Source organism: Artemia sp. Qi Xiang Cuo, chromosome 3 (assembly GCF_049724085.1).
Source record: "Artemia sp. Qi Xiang Cuo chromosome 3, ASM4972408v1, whole genome shotgun sequence".
Lineage (NCBI taxonomy): Eukaryota > Metazoa > Arthropoda > Branchiopoda > Anostraca > Artemiidae > Artemia > Artemia sp. Qi Xiang Cuo.
Window position 1 is genome coordinate 58,281,982 of NC_142796.1, and position 22,909 is coordinate 58,304,890.

The 22,909-nt window shown below is 38.9% G+C and overlaps 1 protein-coding gene across 1 annotated transcript in view; it reads left to right on the plus strand.

Annotated features, from left to right (window-relative positions):
- The window catches only part of LOC148954336 (chymotrypsinogen A-like), a 186,158-nt gene that overhangs the window by 136,170 nt on the left and 27,079 nt on the right, over positions 1–22,909 (plus strand). The window contains exon 6 of the mRNA XM_089086266.1: positions 19,696–19,847. Coding sequence (XP_088942392.1) covers positions 19,696–19,847 — 152 coding nt within the window. The remainder of the gene's footprint in view (positions 1–19,695; positions 19,848–22,909) is intronic.

The window sequence follows — 22,909 nt, forward strand, 5'->3', positions numbered from 1 at the left end:
TCACCTAATGTACTGTTTGGGTACTAGAATCTAACTCGGTACTCGTGCATTAAACAGTCACTTCTGTAAAGTCAAGTTAATGCTAATTAAATAAAATAAAATAGGATGAATATAATTATAATAGTTTATAAACAAATTTGGGCTATATATTTGCACATTAGGGGGGCGGGGAGTAAAGCATAGCATATATTAAATACGTAACCTAATTTAACCTAGGTACCTCCCCCCCCTCTAAACCCCAAAAACCAACAGTTTAAATGGAGGCGAATGGAGTTCGTTCGGACTGATGCAGACCTTGTCTGGTGACCCCGTGCCTCTGGATATGGGGTAATCCCCTAACTAAACACTCTGATTAGGGTGGCTGCACCCTCATGTGGTGGGTGGAGTCCATCCCGGGAATCTCAGCATCTAGGTTAAACCTAGCTCTAATCAGATTCGAGGCCTAGGGTCGGTTGGGCTAGCGACCCTCCACCTGAAAATCAAGTGCTACGCAAAGTGACTACATAGCCTCGGATCCGGACCTCCTTTTAAGATCTCGACCTACGCGCGTCAATGGACATGCTGACGACGTCAGAAAGACTGACAGACTGAACCTTCTAGATCAAAGGGGGCTTCGAATAGCTACCTGGAATGTTTTGACCCTGAATGCACCTGCATCAAAGAACCTACTTTCTCAAGAACTTCGTAAGAATAAAGTGGCGATTGCAGGTCTCACAGAAACCTGTCTTACTGGAAGTGGAGAAGAGCAAATAGGCGATAATCACTCGTTAGTCTGGTCTGGAGGGAGCATGAGAAGAAATGGTGTTGGCCTCGCGCTAAACGGCCTTGCACGAAAGGCCTTACTCTTGCACGAAGCTGTATCGGACAGAATAGTGAAGACCCGCTTTGGGCACAAGCATGGCAAGATGACAATTTTTGTATGCTATGCCCCGACCAACGATTTCGACGACGTAACCAAGGAAGAGTTCTACTCTGCTCTGTCGAGATGTCTGTCAACAGTTTCCCCCCATGATGTCCCTGTTCTTCTTAGTGACTTCAATGCTACAGTGAGAGATGATATCGGTATTTGGCGTGGCACAATTGGACCTGTATCCCCCGCCCCACTGAACGACAACGGCCTTCTCCTACTCGAACTGTGCCGATCCCATGAACTTGTGATCGCAAACACCTACTTTCAACGTAAGACTATCCACCAGTACACGTGGTATAGTAACGACGGTCACACAAAGAAGATGATTGACTACGTCATTATTTCTAAACGCTGGAGATCATCGCTGAAGAACTGCAGAACTTACAGATCAGCAGAGCTCGGAAATGCAGATCACAGGCTTGTATGTGCTGATGTCCAGCTTCGCCTCCATGCACAGCGATCGGAAAGAAAACCAGTAGCAGCGGATATTGGGAAACTAAAGGAGCCATATACTCGCCAGAAGTATAGTGTTGAGATATCAAATCGATTTGAGCTCCTGGGCACACTCAACAACAGCGAAGACGCCTGGAAGTATTTTAAATCACAGACCAGCGAAGCAGCACAGCTGGTGCTTGGCAAGCGGAGTTTCCCGAAGAAATCGTGGCTAACTGACGAAACACTGCAGGTCATCGAGCAAAGGTGGAGGGCAAGACTTCTTGGGGACATGGCCACCTATCGAAGGCTCAATGGAGTGCGGAACAGACTTATTCACCGAAACCGAACTCAGTTTGTTGCAAGGAAAGCCGATGAAATCGAACTAACAGCAAAAAAGAAAGACATGGGTAGCCTGTTCAAGCACCTCCGCGATCTCACATAAAATAAAACCCCAGCATTGGGACCCATCCTATCCAGGGATGGGACACTTCTCTCTGATGAGGGTTCTTGTCTCGAGCGGTGGAAGGACCACTTCTGCTCACTCCTGAACAACACTAGCCCGTCTATGCCTCCTACTGATAGTCCCAGCCAACATGGCAGTCCTAGATCCGAAACAGATGCTCCTCCAGGCGAGCCTTCCAGCCCCTCAGAAATTGGAAATGCAGTAAAAAGGCTCAAGAACAATAAAGCTGCCGGCATCTGTGGCCTGAGTGCAGAGCTGCTTAAATATGCAGGTCCTGTTATGCTCCTGTTTCTCCACACCCTGTTCTCTACAATCTGGCAAACCGAGATAATTCCCGAAGATTGGCTGAAGGGTGTCATTATCCCTTTATGGAAGAGGAAAGGTTCTAGAAGCGACTGCTTGAACTACCTTGGAATAACCCTACTGTCTGTCCCAGGAAAACTTTTCTCAATGGTCCTGCTAGATCGATGTCGAAATATCATTCGTAAAATCCGGCGACCGGAGCAAGCTGGTTTCATGTCGGACCGTTCAACCATCGAGCAGATTTTTACGATCCGACAAATCATAGAAAAAGCCACGGAGTTCCGACAAAAAGCTTTTTTTACCTTCGTCGACTTCCGTGCTGCGTTCGACTCAGTGGACCGAGAAGCTCTTTGGCGGATTCTAGAATCGACAGACCTCCCTAAGAAATACTGCAGACTCTTCAAGGCTCTACACCATGGGACGGAGAGCTGTGTTCAAGTGAACGGCCGCCGCAGCCCGTTCTTCCAAATCACGACAGGAGTGCGCCAAGGATGTGCAGTTGCCCCAGAGCTCTTCAATGTCATCATAGACTATGTTATGACTAGGACTACTTCACGTCTCAGCTTTGGACTCAAGTTTGGAGATCGTGTCATTACAGATGCGTATTTTGCCGATGATTTGGCCATTCTGGCGGACTCCATGGAGCAGTTGCTGGAAGCGCTTCGAATCCTACGAGAAGAGGCTGCAAAAGTAGGACTGCAGATAAACTGGACTAAAACGAAAATTATGGCTATAGACCCCTCCTCTCCTGCTGCCAATCTTTCAGTTAGCCTGGATAGCCCCACTAGAATCGAAGTTGTCCAAAGGTTCACCTACCTGGACTCCATAATTTCTTCAGATGGCTCGCTTCTTTCTGAACTACAAGCGAGAATATCCAAAGCGTCTTCTGCCATGGGCAGACTGAACCATTACCTCTGGCGAAAACCAAACATCAGTCGCACAACAAAGCTGCGGATTTTCAACGCCCTCGTCGGCTCTGTGATGCTCTATGGAGCTGAGACGTGGCAAGTTTCAGCCGCAACCCTCAAGACAATTGATGTCTTTCAGTCGAAGAGCCTGAGGAGGATCAAAGGTCTACGATGGTTCAACTTTGTCAGCAATGAGAAGCTGCTGCAACTCACCAAGCAGTCTCGGTTTTCGACCCAAGCAGCCGAGCGAACACTACGATGGTTCGGACACCTACTTCGAATGCCTCCGCACATACCTGCGAAAACGATCCATGACTTCGACCCTGTCAAAGCCGGTTGGAAGCGACCTCGCGGCCGACCGAAGAAACGATGGTCTGACAGCCTGTCCAAGTTCCTGGCGATGACAAATATCAGGTTGAGCGATGTGCAAACGCTTGCCATGGACCGAAGTGGATGGAGGAGGCAGACGTCACTCTCTACGCCGAGCAGCGTCCGGCAGGAGACATAAGTCAATAAGTCAAATGAAAACTACTCTTTACATTCCATTTCTGAATAGCGGTCTCTTGAAAAAAAAAGTCTGGCAGGTTTCGTCTCTCATTAGTATATAAAAGTGTCCGTTTAATGCACCAGTACCATCTAACTCTCACCTGCGATCACCCTATACCTCCAAAGGACTATGGCGCATCTAAGAACAGTTCATAACCGTAGTTCATACCCCAAAAATTAATCTCTGCCATTATAGGTGATGACTTTATTTTTTAACTGTCTCAATTCATGGCATATGTTTCAACAGCAGTGATGATTTTGCCGCGGAGCCAAAGAGTATGGGTAACCAATAAGTGGGGAAACTGGCATTAGTGTCGAAAAATCCCACCACTACCATCTCGCGTTTCTTGGCATTTTTTTCAAAATGTGTAATTGTGCTTTTTTTTAGATACTGACATCAGATACTTATTACTACACTGATTTTACCAATCATTCTAATCCTGTCTTATTATTACAATGAACAAAATATCAAGAAACATAAAACATTAGATGGGGTCAGCGATTTTTGACACTGGTGCTAGGCTTCATTCTTGTAATTTATCCATGCTCTTTGACTAAGACTGTGACCAAGTTCTAAATACCATTAGACATTTATGTTCATAGTAACACTTGGTCAAGTTTTGACGTATTGAACTGTATGCTCGGACAAAACTATTGTTTGTATCTTTTACGTTCGGGTTGGTAGCCGTGGCTTCCAGTTCCTTAGCATCTTGACCAGGACATATTACTGTGCCTACCACAGTGACCAGCTATAAATGTCATGAATCGAAGTATAGCCTTTGAGGAAGGAGATTCCTTGTGCTAATAAAATATGGAATGAGCCCTGGATTAAACCTATTTGTGCTGGATTATTTGGAGGCAAAAATTTAATACACAATTAAAAGAAATTATTTTATGCACAAAATCAAATTAATCCTAAAGAAAATTTAGGAACTTCATGCCTTTTCTATTATTCATCACTGTATATAAATAATATACAGTAAAATCATTCCCTATCTCAATCATAGGCAGAGCAATCGCGCTGCCAAGTAAAGAACGATGTTGGCACAATGTATTTTTTTTCCATACCACGGCACTTCGTATTGAAGGAGTTGTCGTAGAAACTTCGATAAGGGCTCATTCGATTGGAAATTGCGATGGCGAGTGCCCTTTTTAATAGTCGAAAGTAATTGGAAGGCAACTAGCACCCCTTCCACGCCCACCATTTTCCCAAACACATCCAATCAAAATTTTTAGATAGCCATTTTGTTCAGCGTAGTTGATTTTCAGATAGAAATTATGTTTTTGAGGAGGAAACTACCCCACAGCCCTGAGGGCAAGGGTTGTAAGTTATGCCCTGGGGACATATAAGATTTTTATAGAAAGCGTTGTCGTAGAAACTTCAAGAAGGGCTCATTTGATTGGAAATTGAAATGGCTAATGCCCTTTTAAATAGTCGAAAGTGATAGGAAGGCAGCTAACACCCCTTCCACGCCCACCATTTATCCAGACACAACCAATCGAAATTTTGAGATAGCCATTTTGTTCAAAGTAGTTGAAAGGTCCGGAAATTATATTTTGAGGATGACAAAATCCCCACAGCCCTCAGGGTAAGGGTTGTAAGTTATGCTCTGGGGGCATATAAGGTTTTTATTGAAAGGTTTGTCGTAGAAACTTGACAAAGGGCTCATTCGATTGGAAATTCAAAAGGGCTAGTGCCCTTTTTAATAGTCGAAAGTGATTGGAGTGGAGGGCAACTAACCCCCCTCTCACGCCGACCTTTTCCCCAAACACACCCAATCAAAATTTTGAGATAGCCATTTTGTTCAACGTAGTTAAAAGTCTTAGAAATCTGGTCTTTGAGGATGATAACCTCCTCAGAGCCTTGTGCCCTGAGGGGTATATAAGGGGCATATAAGTTGTACCCTGGGGGCATATAAGGTTTTATAGATAGCGATGTTGTAGAAACTTCAAATAGGGCTCATTCGACTGAAAATTAGAAGGGCTTGTGCCCTTTTTAATAGTCGAAAGTGATTGGGGGATAACTAACACCCCTCTCACACCCACCATTTCACCAAAAAGATCCAAGTTTTGAGATAATCATTTTGTTTGAAGTAGTTAAAAAGTCCAGAAACTATGTTTTTGAGGATGACACTTCCCCCACAGCCCTCAGGGCAAGGGTTATGAGTTATGCCCTGGGGGCATGTAAGTTTTTTTTTATAGAAAGTGTTGTCGTAGAAACTTCAAAAAGGGTTCATTCGATTTGAAATTGAAAGGGCTAGTGCCCTTTTTAGTAATCGAAAGTGATGGGACAGCAAGTAACCCCACCCCTCACGCCCAGCTTTTCCCCAAACACATCCAATCAAAATTTGGAGATATCCATTTTGTTCAACGTAGTTGAAAGGTCCGGGAATTATGTATTTGAGAATGACACTCCCCCCACAGCCCTTAGGGCAAGGGTTGTAAGTTTTGCCCTGGAGGCATATCAGGTTTTTATAGAAAGCGATGTCGTAGAAACTTCAAAAAGGGCTCATTTAGTTGGAAATAAAACACACCCAATCAAAATTTTAAGATAGCCATTTTGTTCAACGTAGTTGAAAGTTCTGGAAATTAGGTCTTTGATGTTGACTACCCCCTCACATCCGTCATGGCAATGGTTGTAAGCTATGCCATTGGGGCATATAAGGTTTTTATAGCGTTTTTATAGCGTTATAGAAAGCGCTGTCGTAGAAACTTCAAAAAGGGCTCATTTAGTTGGAAATAAAACACACCCAATCAAAATTTTAAGATAGCCATTTTGTTCAACGTAGTTGAAAGTTCTGGAAATTAGGTCTTTGATGTTGACTACCCCCTCACATCCGTCATGGCAATGGTTGTAAGCTATGCCATTGGGGCATATAAGGTTTTTATAGAAAGCGTTGTCGTAGAAACTTCAAAAAGGGCTCATTCGATTGGAAACTGAAAGGGCTAGTGCCCTTTTTAATAGTCGGAAGTGATTGGAGGGCATCTAACCAACCTCACACACCCACCATTTCCCCAAACACATCCAATCAAAATTTTGAGATAGCAATTTTGTTCAGCGTAGTTGAAAGTTCTGGAAATTAGGTCTTTGAGGATGACAACCCCTCCCCCCTAGCCCTCAGGGCAAGGGCTGTAAGCTATGCCCTGGGAGCATATAAGGTTTGTATAGAAAGTATTGTCGTAGAAACTTCAAAAGGGCTCGTTCGACTAGAAATCGGAAGGGCTAGTGCCTTTTTTAATAGTTGAAAGTGATTGGGGAGCAACTAACGCCCCCTCTCACGCCCACCATTTCCCGGAACACATTCAATCAAAATTTTGAGATAGCGATTTTTTTTAGTTGAAAGTTCTGGAAATTATGTCTTTGAGGATGACAACCCCCTCACAGCCCTCAGGGCAAGGGTTGTAATTTATGCCCTGGGGGCATATAAGGTGTTTATAGAAAGTTTTGACGTAGAAATTCAAAAAGGGATCATTCGATTGGAAATTGGAAGGGCTAGTGCCCTTTTTAATTGTCGAAAGTGATTGGAAGGCTTGACATTTTTATAGTAAAGAGCGATATAGGTACAATGTTTTTTTGTTGTTGTTTTTTTAGACCAGGGCACTTCGTATCGAAGGAGTTGTCGTAGAAACTTCGAAAAGGGCTCATTAGGTTGAAATAGAAAGGGCTAGTGCCCTTTTTAATAGTTGAAAGTGATTGGAGGGAAACTAATCCCCCTCCCACGCCCACCCACCCATTTGCCCATTATGTTTAAAAACTAAATGTTTCCGAAAGATTAAATAAAATTACACTGTCTTAATGCCAATTCCCAATAAGGCATTTCAGCAGTATCCCAAGAACGACGACTAAAGGTATTATGTTCAAAATTTCGGGGCTACTTCTGCTCTTAAAATTTAACCAAATCAAAATAGCGTGAGTGTATCCAAGCTATCAAAGAAGGTAAACAGATTTTTTTGCGATTTGTATCAAGTTTTCTATTTCAGGTCAAGGAGGTATGAAACTAAATTAAACACTACTATTTGTGTCCAGATTTTTAAAAGGGTGTATGTTGTTAAAAATTGCTTAAAAATTTTCTCCTGCATACAAATAGCAGGCCAAACTAAAGTCTTAAAAAACGAAAGATTTAAACGTTATTTCTTTTCCCTGAAAGATATGTAATATAAAACGAATAGAAATTGATTAAAAAAAACTTTTTCCAAAACAAGTTTTTCAAAGAAAAGAAAAGAACTCCATTAAACCAAAAATGAGCAAAAATCAAATCAAATAATCTAACGTGAAACTACCGCAAATCAGCATCGATAAATAAACGAAACCCAAAACGAAAGAAATTACAATAAGTAACGGTCAAACTCAAAACGAGCAGAAATTAACATGGTGGGCTCATACCTTCCATGGCCAGAACATATGACTACTGAAAGATACAAATGAATGTGCATTGTCAGTTTAATATACATATACTGATAGTTATTGATCATAATGTTAGTATTATTTTATTTATTAAAGTTATAAAAGTAAAAACATTTATGTATTTTTCATTAAAGTGCAAATTATGTTCCGGCCTGGGGAAGGCATAGGGGTTTTGCACCCAACTTATGTTAATTTCTGCTCGTTTTGAGTTTGACTCGGTTACTTATTGTAATTTCTGTTCGTTTTGGGTGTCATTTATTTCTCAATGCTGATTTGTGGTAGTTTCACGCTTGGTGGGTTATTTGATTTAATTTTTGCTCATTTTTGGTTTAATGGAGTCCTTTGCTTCTCTTCGAAAAAATTTTTTTGTGAAATGAGTGTTTTAATTAATTTTTGTTCGTTTTATTTTGACATAGTCTTTTCAGGGAAAAAGAAAATAATTTTATAAATCTTTTCGTTTTTTAACAATTTACAGTTTGTCCTGCTATTTGTATGCCGGAGAAAAAGTTTCAGCAATTTTTAACAGCATACAACATTTTAAAAATCTAGACACAAATAGTACTGTTTAATTTAGATTCATAACTCCTCTAGTTGACCTGTAATGGAAAAATTAATACCATTCGCAAAAAAATCTGTTTACCTTCTTTGATAGCTTGGATACACTTACGCTATTTGGATTTGGTTAAATTTTAAGAGCAGAAGTAGCCCCGAACGTTTGAACATAATACCCTCAGTCGTTCTTGGGATACTGCTGAGATGTTTTATTATCAATTAGCATTATCACAGTGCATTTTGATTTAATCTTAAGTCAACATTTAGTTTTTAAACATATAAAAATTGGATTTGAGGAAGACTAAAATCTATTCTGTATATCATATGCAACAACTTTCTATATAAACCTTATATGCCCCCAGGGCATAACTTACAACCCTTGTACTGGGACTCTGAGGGGGTTATCATCCTAAAAGACCTAATTTCCAGAACTTTCGACTACGTTGAACAAAATGGATATCTCAAAATTTTGATTGGATGTGTTTGGAAAAATGGTGGGCATGAGATTGATCGCTATCCAATCACTTTCAATTATTAAAAAAGGCACTAGCCCTTTCAGTTTCCAATTGAATGAGCCCTTTTGAAGTTTCTACGTCAACGCTTTCAATAAAAACTTTATATGCCCCCAGGGCAAAAATTACAACCCCTGCCCTGAGGGCTGTGGGGCAGGTGTTGTCATCCTTAAAGACCTAATTTCAAAAACTTCTAACTACGTTGAATAAAATGGCTATCTGAAAATTTTGATTGGATGTGTTTTGGGAAAAGCTGGGCGAGAGAGGGGGGTTAGTTGCCCTCAAATCACTTTTGACAATTAAAAATGGTACTAGTCCTTTGAATTTCAAATCGAATGAGCCCTTTTTCAAGATTCTATGACAAAGATTTCAATAAAAACCTTATATGCCCCCGGGGCATAACTTATAATCCTTGCCCTGAGGGTTGTGGGTGAGTGTCCTCCTAAAAAAAATGTTTTCTATCTGGAAATCAACTACCCTGAAAAAAATGGCTTTCTCAAAATTTTTATCGGATGTGTTTAGGGGAATGATGGGTATGGGGGAGGCTAGTTGCCCTCCAATCACTTTCGACTATTAAAAAGGGCACTAGTCCTTTGAATTTCCAGTCGAATGAGCTTTTATTGAAGTTTCTACGACAACGCCCTCTTTAAAAGCCTTATATACCCCCTGGGCATAACTTAAAACCCTTGTCCTGAGGGATATGGGAGAGTTTCCTCCTCAAAAATATATTTTCTATGTGGAAATCAACTACGCTGGACAATATGGCTGTCTCAAAATTGTGATTGGATGTGTTTGGGGGAATGAGGGGCGTGAGGGGGGGGGGGCTAGTTGCACTCAAATCACTTTGGATTATTAAAAAAGGTACTAGCCCTTTGAATTTCCAATCGAATGAGCCTGTTTTGAAGTTTCTACGACAACGCCTTCGGTAAAAACCTTATATGCCCCCAAGGCATAACTTAAAACCCTTGCCCTGAGGGTTGTGGGAGAGTGTCCTCCTCAAAAATAAATTTTCTATGTGGAAATCAATTACGCTGAAGAAAATGGCTATCTCAAAATTTTGATTGGATGTGTTTTGGGGAATATTGGGCGTGGGGAGGGGGCTAGTTGCCCTCCAATCACTTTCGACTATTAAAAAGGGTACTAGCGCTTTGAATTTCCAATCGAATGAGCCTGTTTTGAAGTTTCTACGACAACGATATCTGCCCTCAGGGCATAACTAAAAACCCGTGCCCTGTCGGTTGTGGGGGAGTGTCCTCCTCAAAAAGATATTTTTTATTTGGAAATCAACTGCGCTGAACAAAATGGCTATATCAAAATTTTGATTGGGCGTATTTGGGGCAATGATGGGCGTTGGGGGGGGGGGGGGCTTATTGCCCTCAAATCACTTTCGACTATTAAAAAGGGCACTAGCCACTCCAATTTCCACAAACTTTCAATAAAACAAAGATTTCAATAAAAACCTTAACAAAGATTTCAATGTAAACCTTATATGCCCCCAGGGTATAACTTACAACCCTTGTACTGAGGGCTCTAATGGGGTTATTATCCTAAAAGACCTAATTTCCAAAACTTTCGACTGCGTTGAACAAAATCGATATCTCAAAATATTGATTGGATGTGTTTGGGAAAATGGTGGGCATGAGAGGGGTGTTAGTCGCTATCCAATCACTTTCAACTATTAAAAAAGGCACTAGCCCTTTTAGTTTCCAATTGAATGAGCCCTTTTGAAGTTTCTACGACAACGCTTTCAATAAAAACTTTATATTCCCCCAGGGCATAATTTACAACCCCTGCCCTGAGGGCTGTGGGGCAGGGGTTGTCATCCTTAAAGACCTAATTTCAAAAACTTTTAACTACTTTGAATAAAATGGTTATCTGAAAATTTTGATTGGATGTGTTTTGGGAAAAAGTGGGCGTGAGAAGGGGGTTAGTTACCCTCAAATCACTTTTGAATATTAAAAAGAGTACTAGCCCATCGATTGTTAAATCGGATGAGCCTTTCTTCAAGTTTCTACGACGAAGATTTCAATAAAAAACATTATATGTCCCCAGGGAATAATTTATAACCCTTGTCCTGAGGATGGAGGGTGAGTTTCCCCCCTGCAAATATTTTTTTTTATCTGGAAATCAACTATCCTGAACAAAATGGCTATCTAAAAATTTTTATTGGATGTTTTTGGGGGACTGATGGGTTGGCTAATTGCCCTCCAATCACTTTCGACTATTAAAAAGGGCACTAGTCGTTTGAATTTCCAGTCGAATGAGCTTTTATTGAAGTTTCTACGACAACGCCTTCTTTAAAAACCTTATATACCCCCAGGGCATAACTTAAAACCCTTGCCCTGAGGGATGTGGGGGAGTGTCCTCATCAAAAACATATTTTCTATCTGGAAATCAACTACGCTGAACCAAATGTCTATCTCAAAATTTTGATTGGATGTGTTTGGGGGAATGAAGGGCGTGAGAAGGGAGGGGGGGCTAGTTGCACTCAAATCACTTTTGATTATTAAAAAAGGTACTAGCCCTTTGAATTTCCAATCGAATGAGCCTGTTTTGAAGTTTCTACGACAACGCCTTCGGTAAAAACCTTATATGCCCCCACGGCATAACTTAAAACCCTAGCCCTGAGGGTTGTGGGAGAGTGTCCTCCTCAAAAACACATTTTCTATCTGTAAATCAACTACGTTGAACAAAATGGTTATCCCACAATTCTGATTGGATGTGTTTGGGGAAATAATGGGCGTTGAGAAGGGGGCTAGTTGCCCTCCAATCACTTTCGACTATTAAAAAGGGTACTAGCGCTTTGATTTTTCAATCGAATGAGCCTGTTTTGAAGTTTCTACGAAAACGCCTTCTATAAAAACCTTATATGCCCTCAGGCATAACTTAAATCCCTTGCCCCGTGGGTTGTGGGGGAGTGTCCTCCTCAAAAAGATATTTTCTATCAAGAAATCAACTACGCTGAACAAAATGGCTATCTCAAAATTTTGATTGGGCGTATTTGGGGGAATGTTGGGCGTGGGGGGGGGCTAGTGGCCTTCCAATCACTTTCGACTATTAAAAAGGGCCCTAGCCACTCCAATTTCCACAAACTTTTAATAAAACAAAGATTTCAATAAAAACCTTAACAAATATCTCAATAAAAACCTTATATGCCCCCAGGGCATAACTTAAAACCCTTGCCCTGAGGGTTGTGGGGGAGTCTCCTCCTCAAAAACATATAACTATGCTAAACGAAATGGCTATCTAAAAATTTTGATTGGATGTGTTTGGGGGAATGATGGGCGTGGGGGAGGGGGCGCTAGTTGCCCTCCAATCACTTTCGACTATTAAAAAGGGTACTAGCGCTTTGAATTTCCAATCGAATGAGCCTGTTTTGAAGTTTCTACGACAACGCCTTCTATAAAAACCTTATATGCCCCCAGGGCATAACTTAAAACCCTTGCCCCGTGGGTTGTGGGGGAGTGTCCTCCTCAAAAAAATATTTTCTATGGGGAAATCAACTACGCTGAACAAAATGGCTATCTCAAAATTTTGATTGGGCGTATTTGGGGGAATGATGGGCGTGGGGGGGCTAGTTGCCCTCCAATCTCTATCGACCATCAAAAAGGGCACCAGCCATTCCAGTTTTCAATCTAATGAGCCCTTTTCGAAGTTTTTGCGACAATTTCTTTGATACAAAGTGCCCGGGTGTGGAGAAAAAAAAAAACACATTGTGCCCTCATATTTCTTTTCTTAGGCAGCGATAGCGCGCTGCCCATGAAAAAAAGCTTTAGCGAATGAGCGAGTTGTTGCGGAGAGGCGACCCCCCTTATATACGTAATATTTTCTATTCGTTTTAAGTGTTAATGTTGCTTCTTACTTTTAGTTGAACGAAACTTGTTTTTTTTAAATTTAATTCCTGATTGTTTTTTTTTCAACAATGCAGGGAAATCCAGCGCCCCCTTCATGGAAATTCTCTTTCTCTGCGGAAAAATTGTCCTACGTAATACCCTCCCTCTGAAGCCCCCCCCCACCATAAAAAGTCCCCCTTAAAATGTATGCATACTTCCCAATAACCAATAATATATGTAAACAATGAGCAAAGTTCATAACTTTGTTAAGGGATTAAGTCGTCCTCAAAGACATAGTTGTTAGATTTTGTGGCTATGCTGAACAAAATGAGTATCTTCAAAATTTTGATCTGGTGACTTCGAGAAAAAATGAGCATGAGATGGGGCCTATTTGCCGTCGAATGAGCCCTCTCGTGACATTCTAGGACTACTGTGTTGATACGATCATCCCTCGAAAAAAAAAAAAAAACAAACAAAAAAACAAATAAACACGCATCTGTGATCTTTCTTCTGGCAAAAAATACAAACTTCCAAATTTTTGCAGATAGGAGCTTGAAACCTCTACAGTAGGGTTATCTGATACGCTTAATCTGATGGTATGGTTTTCAATAAGATTCTTAGACTTTTAGAGGGTGTTTCCCCCTTTTTTCGAAAATCAGGCAAATTTTCTCAGGCTCGTAACTTTTGATGGGTAAGATTAAACTTAATGAAAATATATATATATATATATATATATATATATATATATATATATATATATATATATATATATATATATATATATATATATATATATATATATATATATATATATATATATATATATCAAACAGTTCGTAGTAACGAACTGTAAGTAAGGAGCGACTCGGCTCAATGGTAACCGAAACTCTAAAAAACGGAATTTTGATACCATAGATAAATCAAAAGTATCAAATTTTAATTCTGATTTCAAATATACAAGTTTCATCAAGTTTAATCTTACCTATTACAAGTTACGCGCCTGAGAAAATTTGGCTGATTTTCGAAAAAGGGGGAAAGACCCCCTAAAAAATATAGAACTTAAATGAAAATCATACCATCATGTTCAGCATATCAGAGAACCCTATTTTAGAGGTTTTAATCTCCTATCTACAAAAATATGGAATTTTGCATTTTTTGTCAGGCGAAAGATCACGAATGCGTGGGTATTCGTTTTTTTTTTGTTGTTTTTTTCCAGTGGTAATCGTATTTAACCAGTGGTCCTAGAATATGATGAGAGGGCTCATTAGAACGGAAATAAAAAGTTCTAGTGCCCTTTTTAATTGACCAAAAAATGGAGGGCAATTAGGCCCCCTCCCACGCTCATTTTTTTCCCAAAGTCATCCGATCAACATTTTGAGATAGCCATTTTGTTCAGCATGGTCGAAAATATTATAACTATGTCTTTTAGGAAGACTTAATCCCTCGAAGCCCCCAGGAGGAGGGCTGAAAGTTATGAACTTTACCCAATGTTAACATATAGTATTGGGACCCGGCTCAATGGTAACCGAAACTCTAGAAAACGGTATTTTGATACAAATAGATACATCAAAAGAATAGGATTTTAATGCTGATTTCAAATATATAAGTTTCGTCAAGTTTAGTCCTACCCATCAAAAGTTACGCGCCTGAGAAAATTTGGCTGATTTTCGAAAAAAGGGGAAAATACCCCCTAAAAGTTATAGAACCTTAATGAAAATCACACCATCATATTCCGCGCATCAGAGAACCCTACTGTAGAGGTTTCAAGCTCCTATCTACAAAAATGTGGAATTTTGCATTTTTTGCCCGAAGAAAGATCACGGGTGCATGTTTATTTTTATTTTTTTTTTCCCAGGGGTGATCGTATCGACCCAGTGGTCCAAGGATATCGTGGGAGGGCTCATTGGAATGGAAATTAAAATTTCTAGTGCTCTTTTTAAGTAACCAAAAAAAATGGAGGGCAACTAGGCCCCCGCCCACGCTCATTGTTTTCCCAAAGTCACCTGATCAAAATTTTGAGATAGCCATTTTGTTCAGCATGTTCGAAAATATTATAAGTATGTCTTTTAGGATGACTTAATCCCCCGAAGTTCCCGGGAGGAGGGCTGAAAGTTATGAACTTTACCCAATGTTATCATATAGTATTGGTTATTGGGAAGTATACAGTACAGACGTTTTCAGGGGAGAATTTTTCCTGGTAGTAAGGGGGGGGGGGTCGGGAAGGGACGTACGCAGGGAGGGGGGCCTCCGGGTCCTGGCCCCCCGAAATCTCACGATTTTTTTCATTTTCCCATAATTTTCTGATTTTTCTCACAGAATTATGGGTTTGAAGGATTTGACCCCCCCCCCTCCGAAACAAATTCCTGCGTACGTGCCTGGGGTCAGGGGTTATGTAGGAGGATCTTTCCATGAAGGAAGTTTTCTTGGGGGAAGAGACATTGCTATGAAGGGGACGCCGGACTTCCCAGCATTATTTAAAAAAAGATCAGAAATTAAATATAAAAGAACAAGTTTTTCAACTGCAACAGCAGCAACATCAAAACCGTAAACGAACAGAAAGTATTAAATAGATGATTGGGCTCACCCCCTAGTCAATGCCTCACTCTTTAAGCCAAAGATTTTTTAGTACTTTAATAAGAGCTATTTATTCTAATTAACGGCCTTCGTGATTAAGCGGTTATTTTTAAAGAATTGGAAAAAAAATCGAACTTTTACTGAAAGAGCAAGGTCTTGACTGGGGGGCGAACCTCCTAATATACGTATTAAAAATATATGAATATAGAAGTTCGTTACGTAAGTTAATTCGTAAGTTACGTATATTTATTACTAATAAAAACGTTCGTAAATAAAATGAAACAAGTTTCAAGAAAGCCGTTTAACCAAATAGAAGTAAATTAATATGAAAATTTTGTTTTAATTATTCATGTACTGTGAGCCAAGATCAAAACCTGCATTTACTCAAAAACCTTCAAAATTAAATAAAAAAAAGTTTTTTCAACTGAAAGTAAGGAGCGACATTAAAACTTAAAACGAACAGAAATTATTCCGTATATGAAAGGGGCTGTCCCCTCCTCAACGCCTTGCTCTTTGCGCTAAAGTTTGACTTTCTCACAGCTCTATTTTTTTAAACAATAAAAAACTTTAGCGTAAAGAGCGATGCGTTGAGGAGGGGACAGCCCCTTTCATATACGGAATAATTTCTGTTCGTTTTAAGTTTTAATGTCGCTCCTTACTTTCAGTTTAAAAAACTTGTTTTTTTTATTTAATATATATATATAATAAGCATAAAAATACAATTCTTTTGATGTATGTATTGGCATGAAAATTCCGTTTTTTAGAGTTGTGGTTACTATTGATCCAGGTCGCTCCTTACTTACAGTTCGTTAGCACGAACTGATTGATTATTTATATACAGTGCTGTTCATATACAAGAACTGTTTTCATATACATAAATTTAATATACAAAAACTGTTCTTGTTGCCTTTAGCAAAGTGAACAAGAGTAAATATATTTTTGCCATAGATTTATGAATCTGCAGATTCGATATTCATTCTTTTATCCTTTGAAAAGTCTGTACCTTTTCACACAAGGTATGATATCAACACACATTCAGAAGGTACTATCCCGCACCCTAAATTTTGAAAAAAACCTTTTTTGATACTTGCATTCAAAAAATAAAAAAAAACAACTTGGTGCATGAATTGCACCAAGTTGTACCATTTCACGAATTGGTGCAACTGCTTTGGATCCGCCCCCCCCAACCTATCAAATTTCTAGATTTTTTCATTTTATCAATATTTGTCATATAATTCGTTATTTATCATTTTCATATATCCTCCCCCCCCCCATAAGGAAAAATAGTTTGTTCCCCTGGAGTATTTCCTGCCAATATTCATTGTGAAAACAAGCAAAAAAACCCGCCCACTACATCTTTAAAAATACTCATTTTCACAGTTTCAAACTGTGACGACGGCTGTAAAGGAGTTCCCAACTTTGTCTACATACTGTCTTCACCCAAGTAAACATTAAGTCCCCAAAATCATCCAAGATGCTGCAAATTGACATTCACCACTTTTGGTTGACGCAAAAATTAAATTTGGATTTTGACACTTTAAACTGGATATTTTGGAATAAAAATATTGTTTTATGTCCTCTTCATATTCGATAAAAATAAAAGGCAAAATTATAAATCAGAGCGATAACTTTAGAAGGGTTTGAGATTAGTTTTAGTTTAGCCTGCCCTGCTCTGAACTAAACAATATATCAACTAAACTTTTACTTCATTAGATTGAGAAATTTTTATTTATTTGATTATTTAAAGTCGCTTTCACTTTAACTGCATTTTTTCAACCCCCTCCCCTTACTGCTTTGACAAAACCCTAGGCCACATTCAGGAGCTTGACGATATTTTTTGGTTAAATTGGTATTATTTGGTATTATGAAAAATAACTATTAATACTAACACTATTACCAACAACTCACTGCAGTACCGAATTGCCTGAGCCAACACAGCTGCGCACTCTTCTGCTGCACCCCATTCCATTCATACTTCACTCTTTACCCACTCCAATGAAGTTATAATTTCCTTTACATTCTTCCTAATAACCTCTTTCCACTCCCTCAACCTTTCTTTCGTTATAGCCCTAAAAAGTGGGATGGAGCCATATATTTTGTTGTTTGACATACCGCCAGTCAAACGGGTACCTAAAACTATCCGTAGGGAACTCCTCTTGAACACACTTAACAAATTTTCCTCTGCCTTTTGAAGCACCCACATTTTAGGCAGGGGTTTAATTTTCAATAGGGTAGGGGACAACTACCTTACCCTAAGACCCTCTTTGTCCCCCCCCCCCCAGCTGAAATTTAGGGTCTTCAAAAATCTTGTCAAAACTAAGATAGACCTTCATAATTCAAGTATCCACAGAAACTGATCAGATTTCTTTAGTATACCTTTACCTTCACGGTACTATTTGGCTCATTTTACAATTTTTAACTTGGTTATATTCACTTGACTTGAGAAAATTTTCTCCAACTTTACCCCCACCCTCCCCACGATTTTGACAAAATTACGCCACTGATCTTGGGGCAATACTTGATAACTGTCGTTACTGTAGCTTCCAATATTCTAGTCTTGATTCGTAGAATTATCTTCCTATTCTTGCAAGCTTTTTTTTTTCAACAGGTAAAAACACCCTGGGCCTTGGCTATTCTACTCTTTACATCTTTAAGGCATTCCCCTTAAGATGCTATGCAGATAAGTGAAGCTATCTTCTCACTATAATCCATGTTCAGGAGAGTCTTACCTCACTATGACAAATAAATACAAAAAAATAATACAAATCATTAAAACCACAAAAAGCTTTAAACGTTAAACTTGCTGTAACAGTATTACTTGCATAAGTACTTTTACATTTGAATGTCTGTAAATTCGCGGGAGTAATTTTTTCTTCAAATTATTTGTGAAAAATAAAATTAAGGCGTTTTCACATTGTTAAATTACGCCTCTCACATTGCCTTGAAGATAACTGCCTATTGTGTCATAAGGGTAAACGGAATATTGAATCTTTTTTCACAAAAGGTATGAAATTTAAAAACAGACTTGAACGCTATTTTACGCTTCACTGTGGTTTAATGTAATTAGTTTCGCTTTGGAATCTGAGAATAATTACAGTAATCCAGGATTAGCCAAGTTGTCTTCAATGCAATTTTAGATACAAATTTTCGATTTCGCCAAGCGCTGCCTTTCTACCTATGATAAGGGAAACACATTTGGCATAATTATTCAGTCATTCATTAAAAATGTGTATTTCATTTACAGATAAATTATTATAAAGGCAATCTGACAAGAACTTTGCAAAGTTACTTGTCTTCTTTCTATAAACATGATGAACGGCATTGCTAATACTGAGGATATTCATGCTTTTGAAAATTACGATTCACTGTGTTATTGTGCGCAGTCTCTGATATGTAATTAAAATAATGAAAATAGAGTTTTTGAACATTAAAACAACATACATTATAAATATTAAACTTTAAAAATAAATGTCGTTGAAATACTTAGATAACTAAAACAAACCTTTTCGCATGATGGCCAATGTTCTGCATTGCGCATGTACAACCGATTTCCTGATTCACTGCCTTAGGCCAGGAGCGTAATGCGTGGTTGCTGGCAAATCTTTCGAAGCTTCTCGTGTTTTTCGCCAAGATTTCTCCAGGTAGTCATTGAGAGCTGGGTTGGCTCTGGCTGAGCTTACAAAGTCACACCATTGACCCTCGTTACAAACCAAATAACCAGCGACACCAGGACTCGAAGGATTTCAAGCCTAGCGTGCTATGTTATATCTTGCTAAGTATATCTTATCAAAATCTGATTTTTATAACTTGAGAATTCTACGCGGTTCTTCAGCAGCCTCATCAAGATAGCGGGAGTTGCGGAGGTACGGGTACACGAGTTTGGTACATGGTATCGATGGGTACACGATGTCAGGAAACTCTCTTATGTGGAAGCTCTATTCCTAATATCTTATTCGACGTTTACACCTCTTATAATATTATTCCTTTCGTATTTTCAAAAAAATTGTAGAATGATATAGAATGTCTGGAAAGTCTCTCGGAGACTATAAGAAATACGTTTATCCATGGGGAGAATCCCATCAGACTATTGTAGGCCGCTTTGCGCTATACTATATCGACCGCAAGGATCTGTGTCAAAAAAGCTAAAACGGAGTCCAAAGTACTATTAATGAGATAATATGAGAATAATTACTATTTCTAGTGCCTTGGGTAAAACTGTCGACAAAAACATAACTGCAATTTTATTATTTTTAGAATCTCCTCATTCAGTGATTCTTAAAGAAGTTCCAGTGCCTTTGTGGGATAATGCAAAGTGTCAGGCGACACTGAGAACACAATTTGGACCCAGTTTCGTATTACCAGAAACGTCCATCTGTGCCGGAGCTGAAGGAAGAGATTCCTGCGATGTAAGTTTCCTTTTTGTGTCTCCTTTTTCTATTCCGTAACAAAAAGAAGAAAAAAAATTCATATATAAAACACGAGAATCCAGTCACGCAAATCTTCATCCTGAATTTGTACAAATAATCTGATTTTTCTTTTTGTTTTGCTAGCGCCCATAGCTTTTGTCATGATTTCTTTCTCCTTTTTTAGGGTGGTGAGCTGACCCTAAGTCCATCTGTAGCACCTGTGGACTAGTTATATCAGTCCCCTATTTACTCTCCATTATCAATGGTTGCAAAAGTTAAGAATCAGTTTATTACCTTTCACGAAAACAAATGACAAGAAATTTAGTTTCTGCCAAAGAAACAAAGGCAAAAAGCCACCTTTTAAAGTTTATAAGAAAATTTACTTTGGCCATATAAATTCATAATAAAAAGTGTCCAACCAGTGACGGTTGTAAGGAGAGGATGCAAATAAAATAGGGTTGCTCACTCTCCGCCACCTTCCTCACATTTCTTCAGGCTTATTTTAAACATGAGTGGGAAGAGGAGATGGGTTTTAAGAAATCAGATGGGAAATGTCTGTTTACAAGTATGAGTGCATCTGCATAAACATGTGACTTAAACCAGAACTTTTTTCTGGAGGTTGGGGGTCAACGCACAAAAAGGAGATTTTTCTTGGTCATAGCAAAATAATTTAGGTTAGATGCACAGTAACCTGACCTCTAAAAATACTTTAATGAGTCAACCAAAAGCCGAGCGATCTTTCTATTTGATTTTCAAAGAAAAAAAAAACAGAAAGAAAAAAACAACGATAGTAGTGCAGATTTCTGCTTTTCTGAACTGCCACAACACAGGTAAATTACATTTTGATTAAATGGATATAAATTAGTTAATATAATGTAAATCTAATATAATCTAATATAAATCGGGCCGCTAAAGGTAAAAAAAAGCTTGACTTGTGTACCGGTATGTTGAAAACAGTTTCGTATATGCTAGATATAAGAAAATGTTTATTCACCGGAAGAATTTTTGAAGGCCTAGTTGCCATTGACAACACAATTTTTTTTGTAATTTACGTAAATCCTTATTACAGTTTTCTTAGTCCCATCGCATGCGCTACTCCTGAATTTGTTGGTCTGAATCATCATTATCTAGCGTTGAACATCGAACTAGAACAAACCCTCCAAAAAATTTTTATTCCACCAGTTATTTGTGGGTCAAACAGTTCATCGTTACAAACTGTAAGTAAGAAGCGACTCGGCCCAGTAGTAACCGAAAATCTAAAAAAACAGAATTTTAATAATAATTGATACATCAAAAGAATTGGATTCAGTTTTTGTGCTAAGTCCAAATATATAAAACTCACTAAGTTTAATGTTACCCATCAAAAGCTACGAGCCTGAGAAAATATATCTGCTTTCCAAAAAGGGGGAAATACCCCAAAGAGGTTAAGCGATCTTAATGAAAATCACACCATTTTGTTTGTTTTTCTAAGGGGTGATCGTATCGAACTACTGGTCCAAGAAGATCAGGAAAGGGTTCATTCAAACGAAAATCAAAAGTTCTGGTGCCTTTTTTCGCTAATCAAAAAATTAGAGGGCAACTAGCCGCCCTCCCACGCCTGTTTTTTCCCCACAGACGTCTGATCAGAATTTTGAGATAGCCACTTGATTCAGTATAGATTAAGGTTCAAATAACTCTGCCTTTGGGGATGACATGCCCACCATATTCCCTGGGAAAAGGACTGGATGCTAAGCTATTTGCCAATACACACGTACAGTGTTCGCGAAATATACGGAACATTTTTAGGGGGAAATTCTCAGTGGGAGGGATCTTCCATCGGGGGAATTAACCATAGACAGAATTTTGTTTTTGATGTGAGTAAAAACCAACATTAAAACTTAAAACTAATAGAAATTGTTCCATATATGAGGGGTTCTGCCCCTTCCTCAACCCTCACTCCTTACGCTATGATACGCTTGATTTTCTGTTACAATTCTTTAAGATCAACTCCTAAAACGCAAGGACCATTAAATTTGAGTGAGATATTTTTTAAGGAACTTTAAGACTTCAGCGTAAGGAGCGAGGGTCGAGGAAGGGACAGCTCCCCTGATAAATGGAACAATTTTTGCTTGTTTTAAGTTTTAATGTTGCTTCTGACTTTAAGGTGAAAAGATTGTTTTTTCTTTTATGTAATTCCTTCAAAAGCTTAGCAGATGCATTATAAAACTAATAAATGACAAAGAGTAGGTTGGCTTAGAAATATATGCAAAAAAAGTCCAAAGGTGCGCCTCCAGAGACAAATCAGTCTGAGCTACCATTTACTACAAGTGCCTAGGCCACATTTCAGTCATATTTCTCGATAAAACCAAAATTATGCATAACTACATCAACAATTATGTATCCCGTTTGTAGTTTCCCGAGTTGAACTGTGTTCAACTTTTAAGGATAAATCTTATGATCGACATATCAAACAGTTCGTGGTAACGAACTGTAAGTAAGGAGCGACCCGGCTCAATGGTAACCGAAACTCTAGAAAACAGTATTTTGATACAAATAGATACATCAAAAGAATCAGATTTTAATGCTGATTTCAATTATATTAGTTTCATCAAGTTTAATCCTACCTATCAAAAGTTACGCGCCTGAAAAAATTTGGCTGATTTTCGAAAAAAGGGGGATATACCCCCAAAAAGCTATAGAACCTTAATGAAAATCACACCATCATATTCCGCGTATCAGAGAACCCTACTCTAGAGGTTTCAAGCTCCTATCTACAAAAATGTGGAATTTTGCATTTTTTGAGAGAAGAAAGATAACGGGTGCGTGTTAATTTTTTGTTTTTTTCCCAGGGGTGATCGTATTGACCCAGTGGTCCTAGAATATCCTAGGAGGGCTCATTTGAATGGAAATTAAAAGTTCAAGTACCCTTTTTAAATGACCACAAAAATTGGAGGGCAACTAGGCCCCCTCCCAAGCTAATTTTTTTTCCAAAATCACCGGATCAAAATTTTGAGACAGCCATTTTGTTCAGCATGTTCGAAAATATTCTAAGTATGCCTTTTAGGATGACTTAATACACCGAG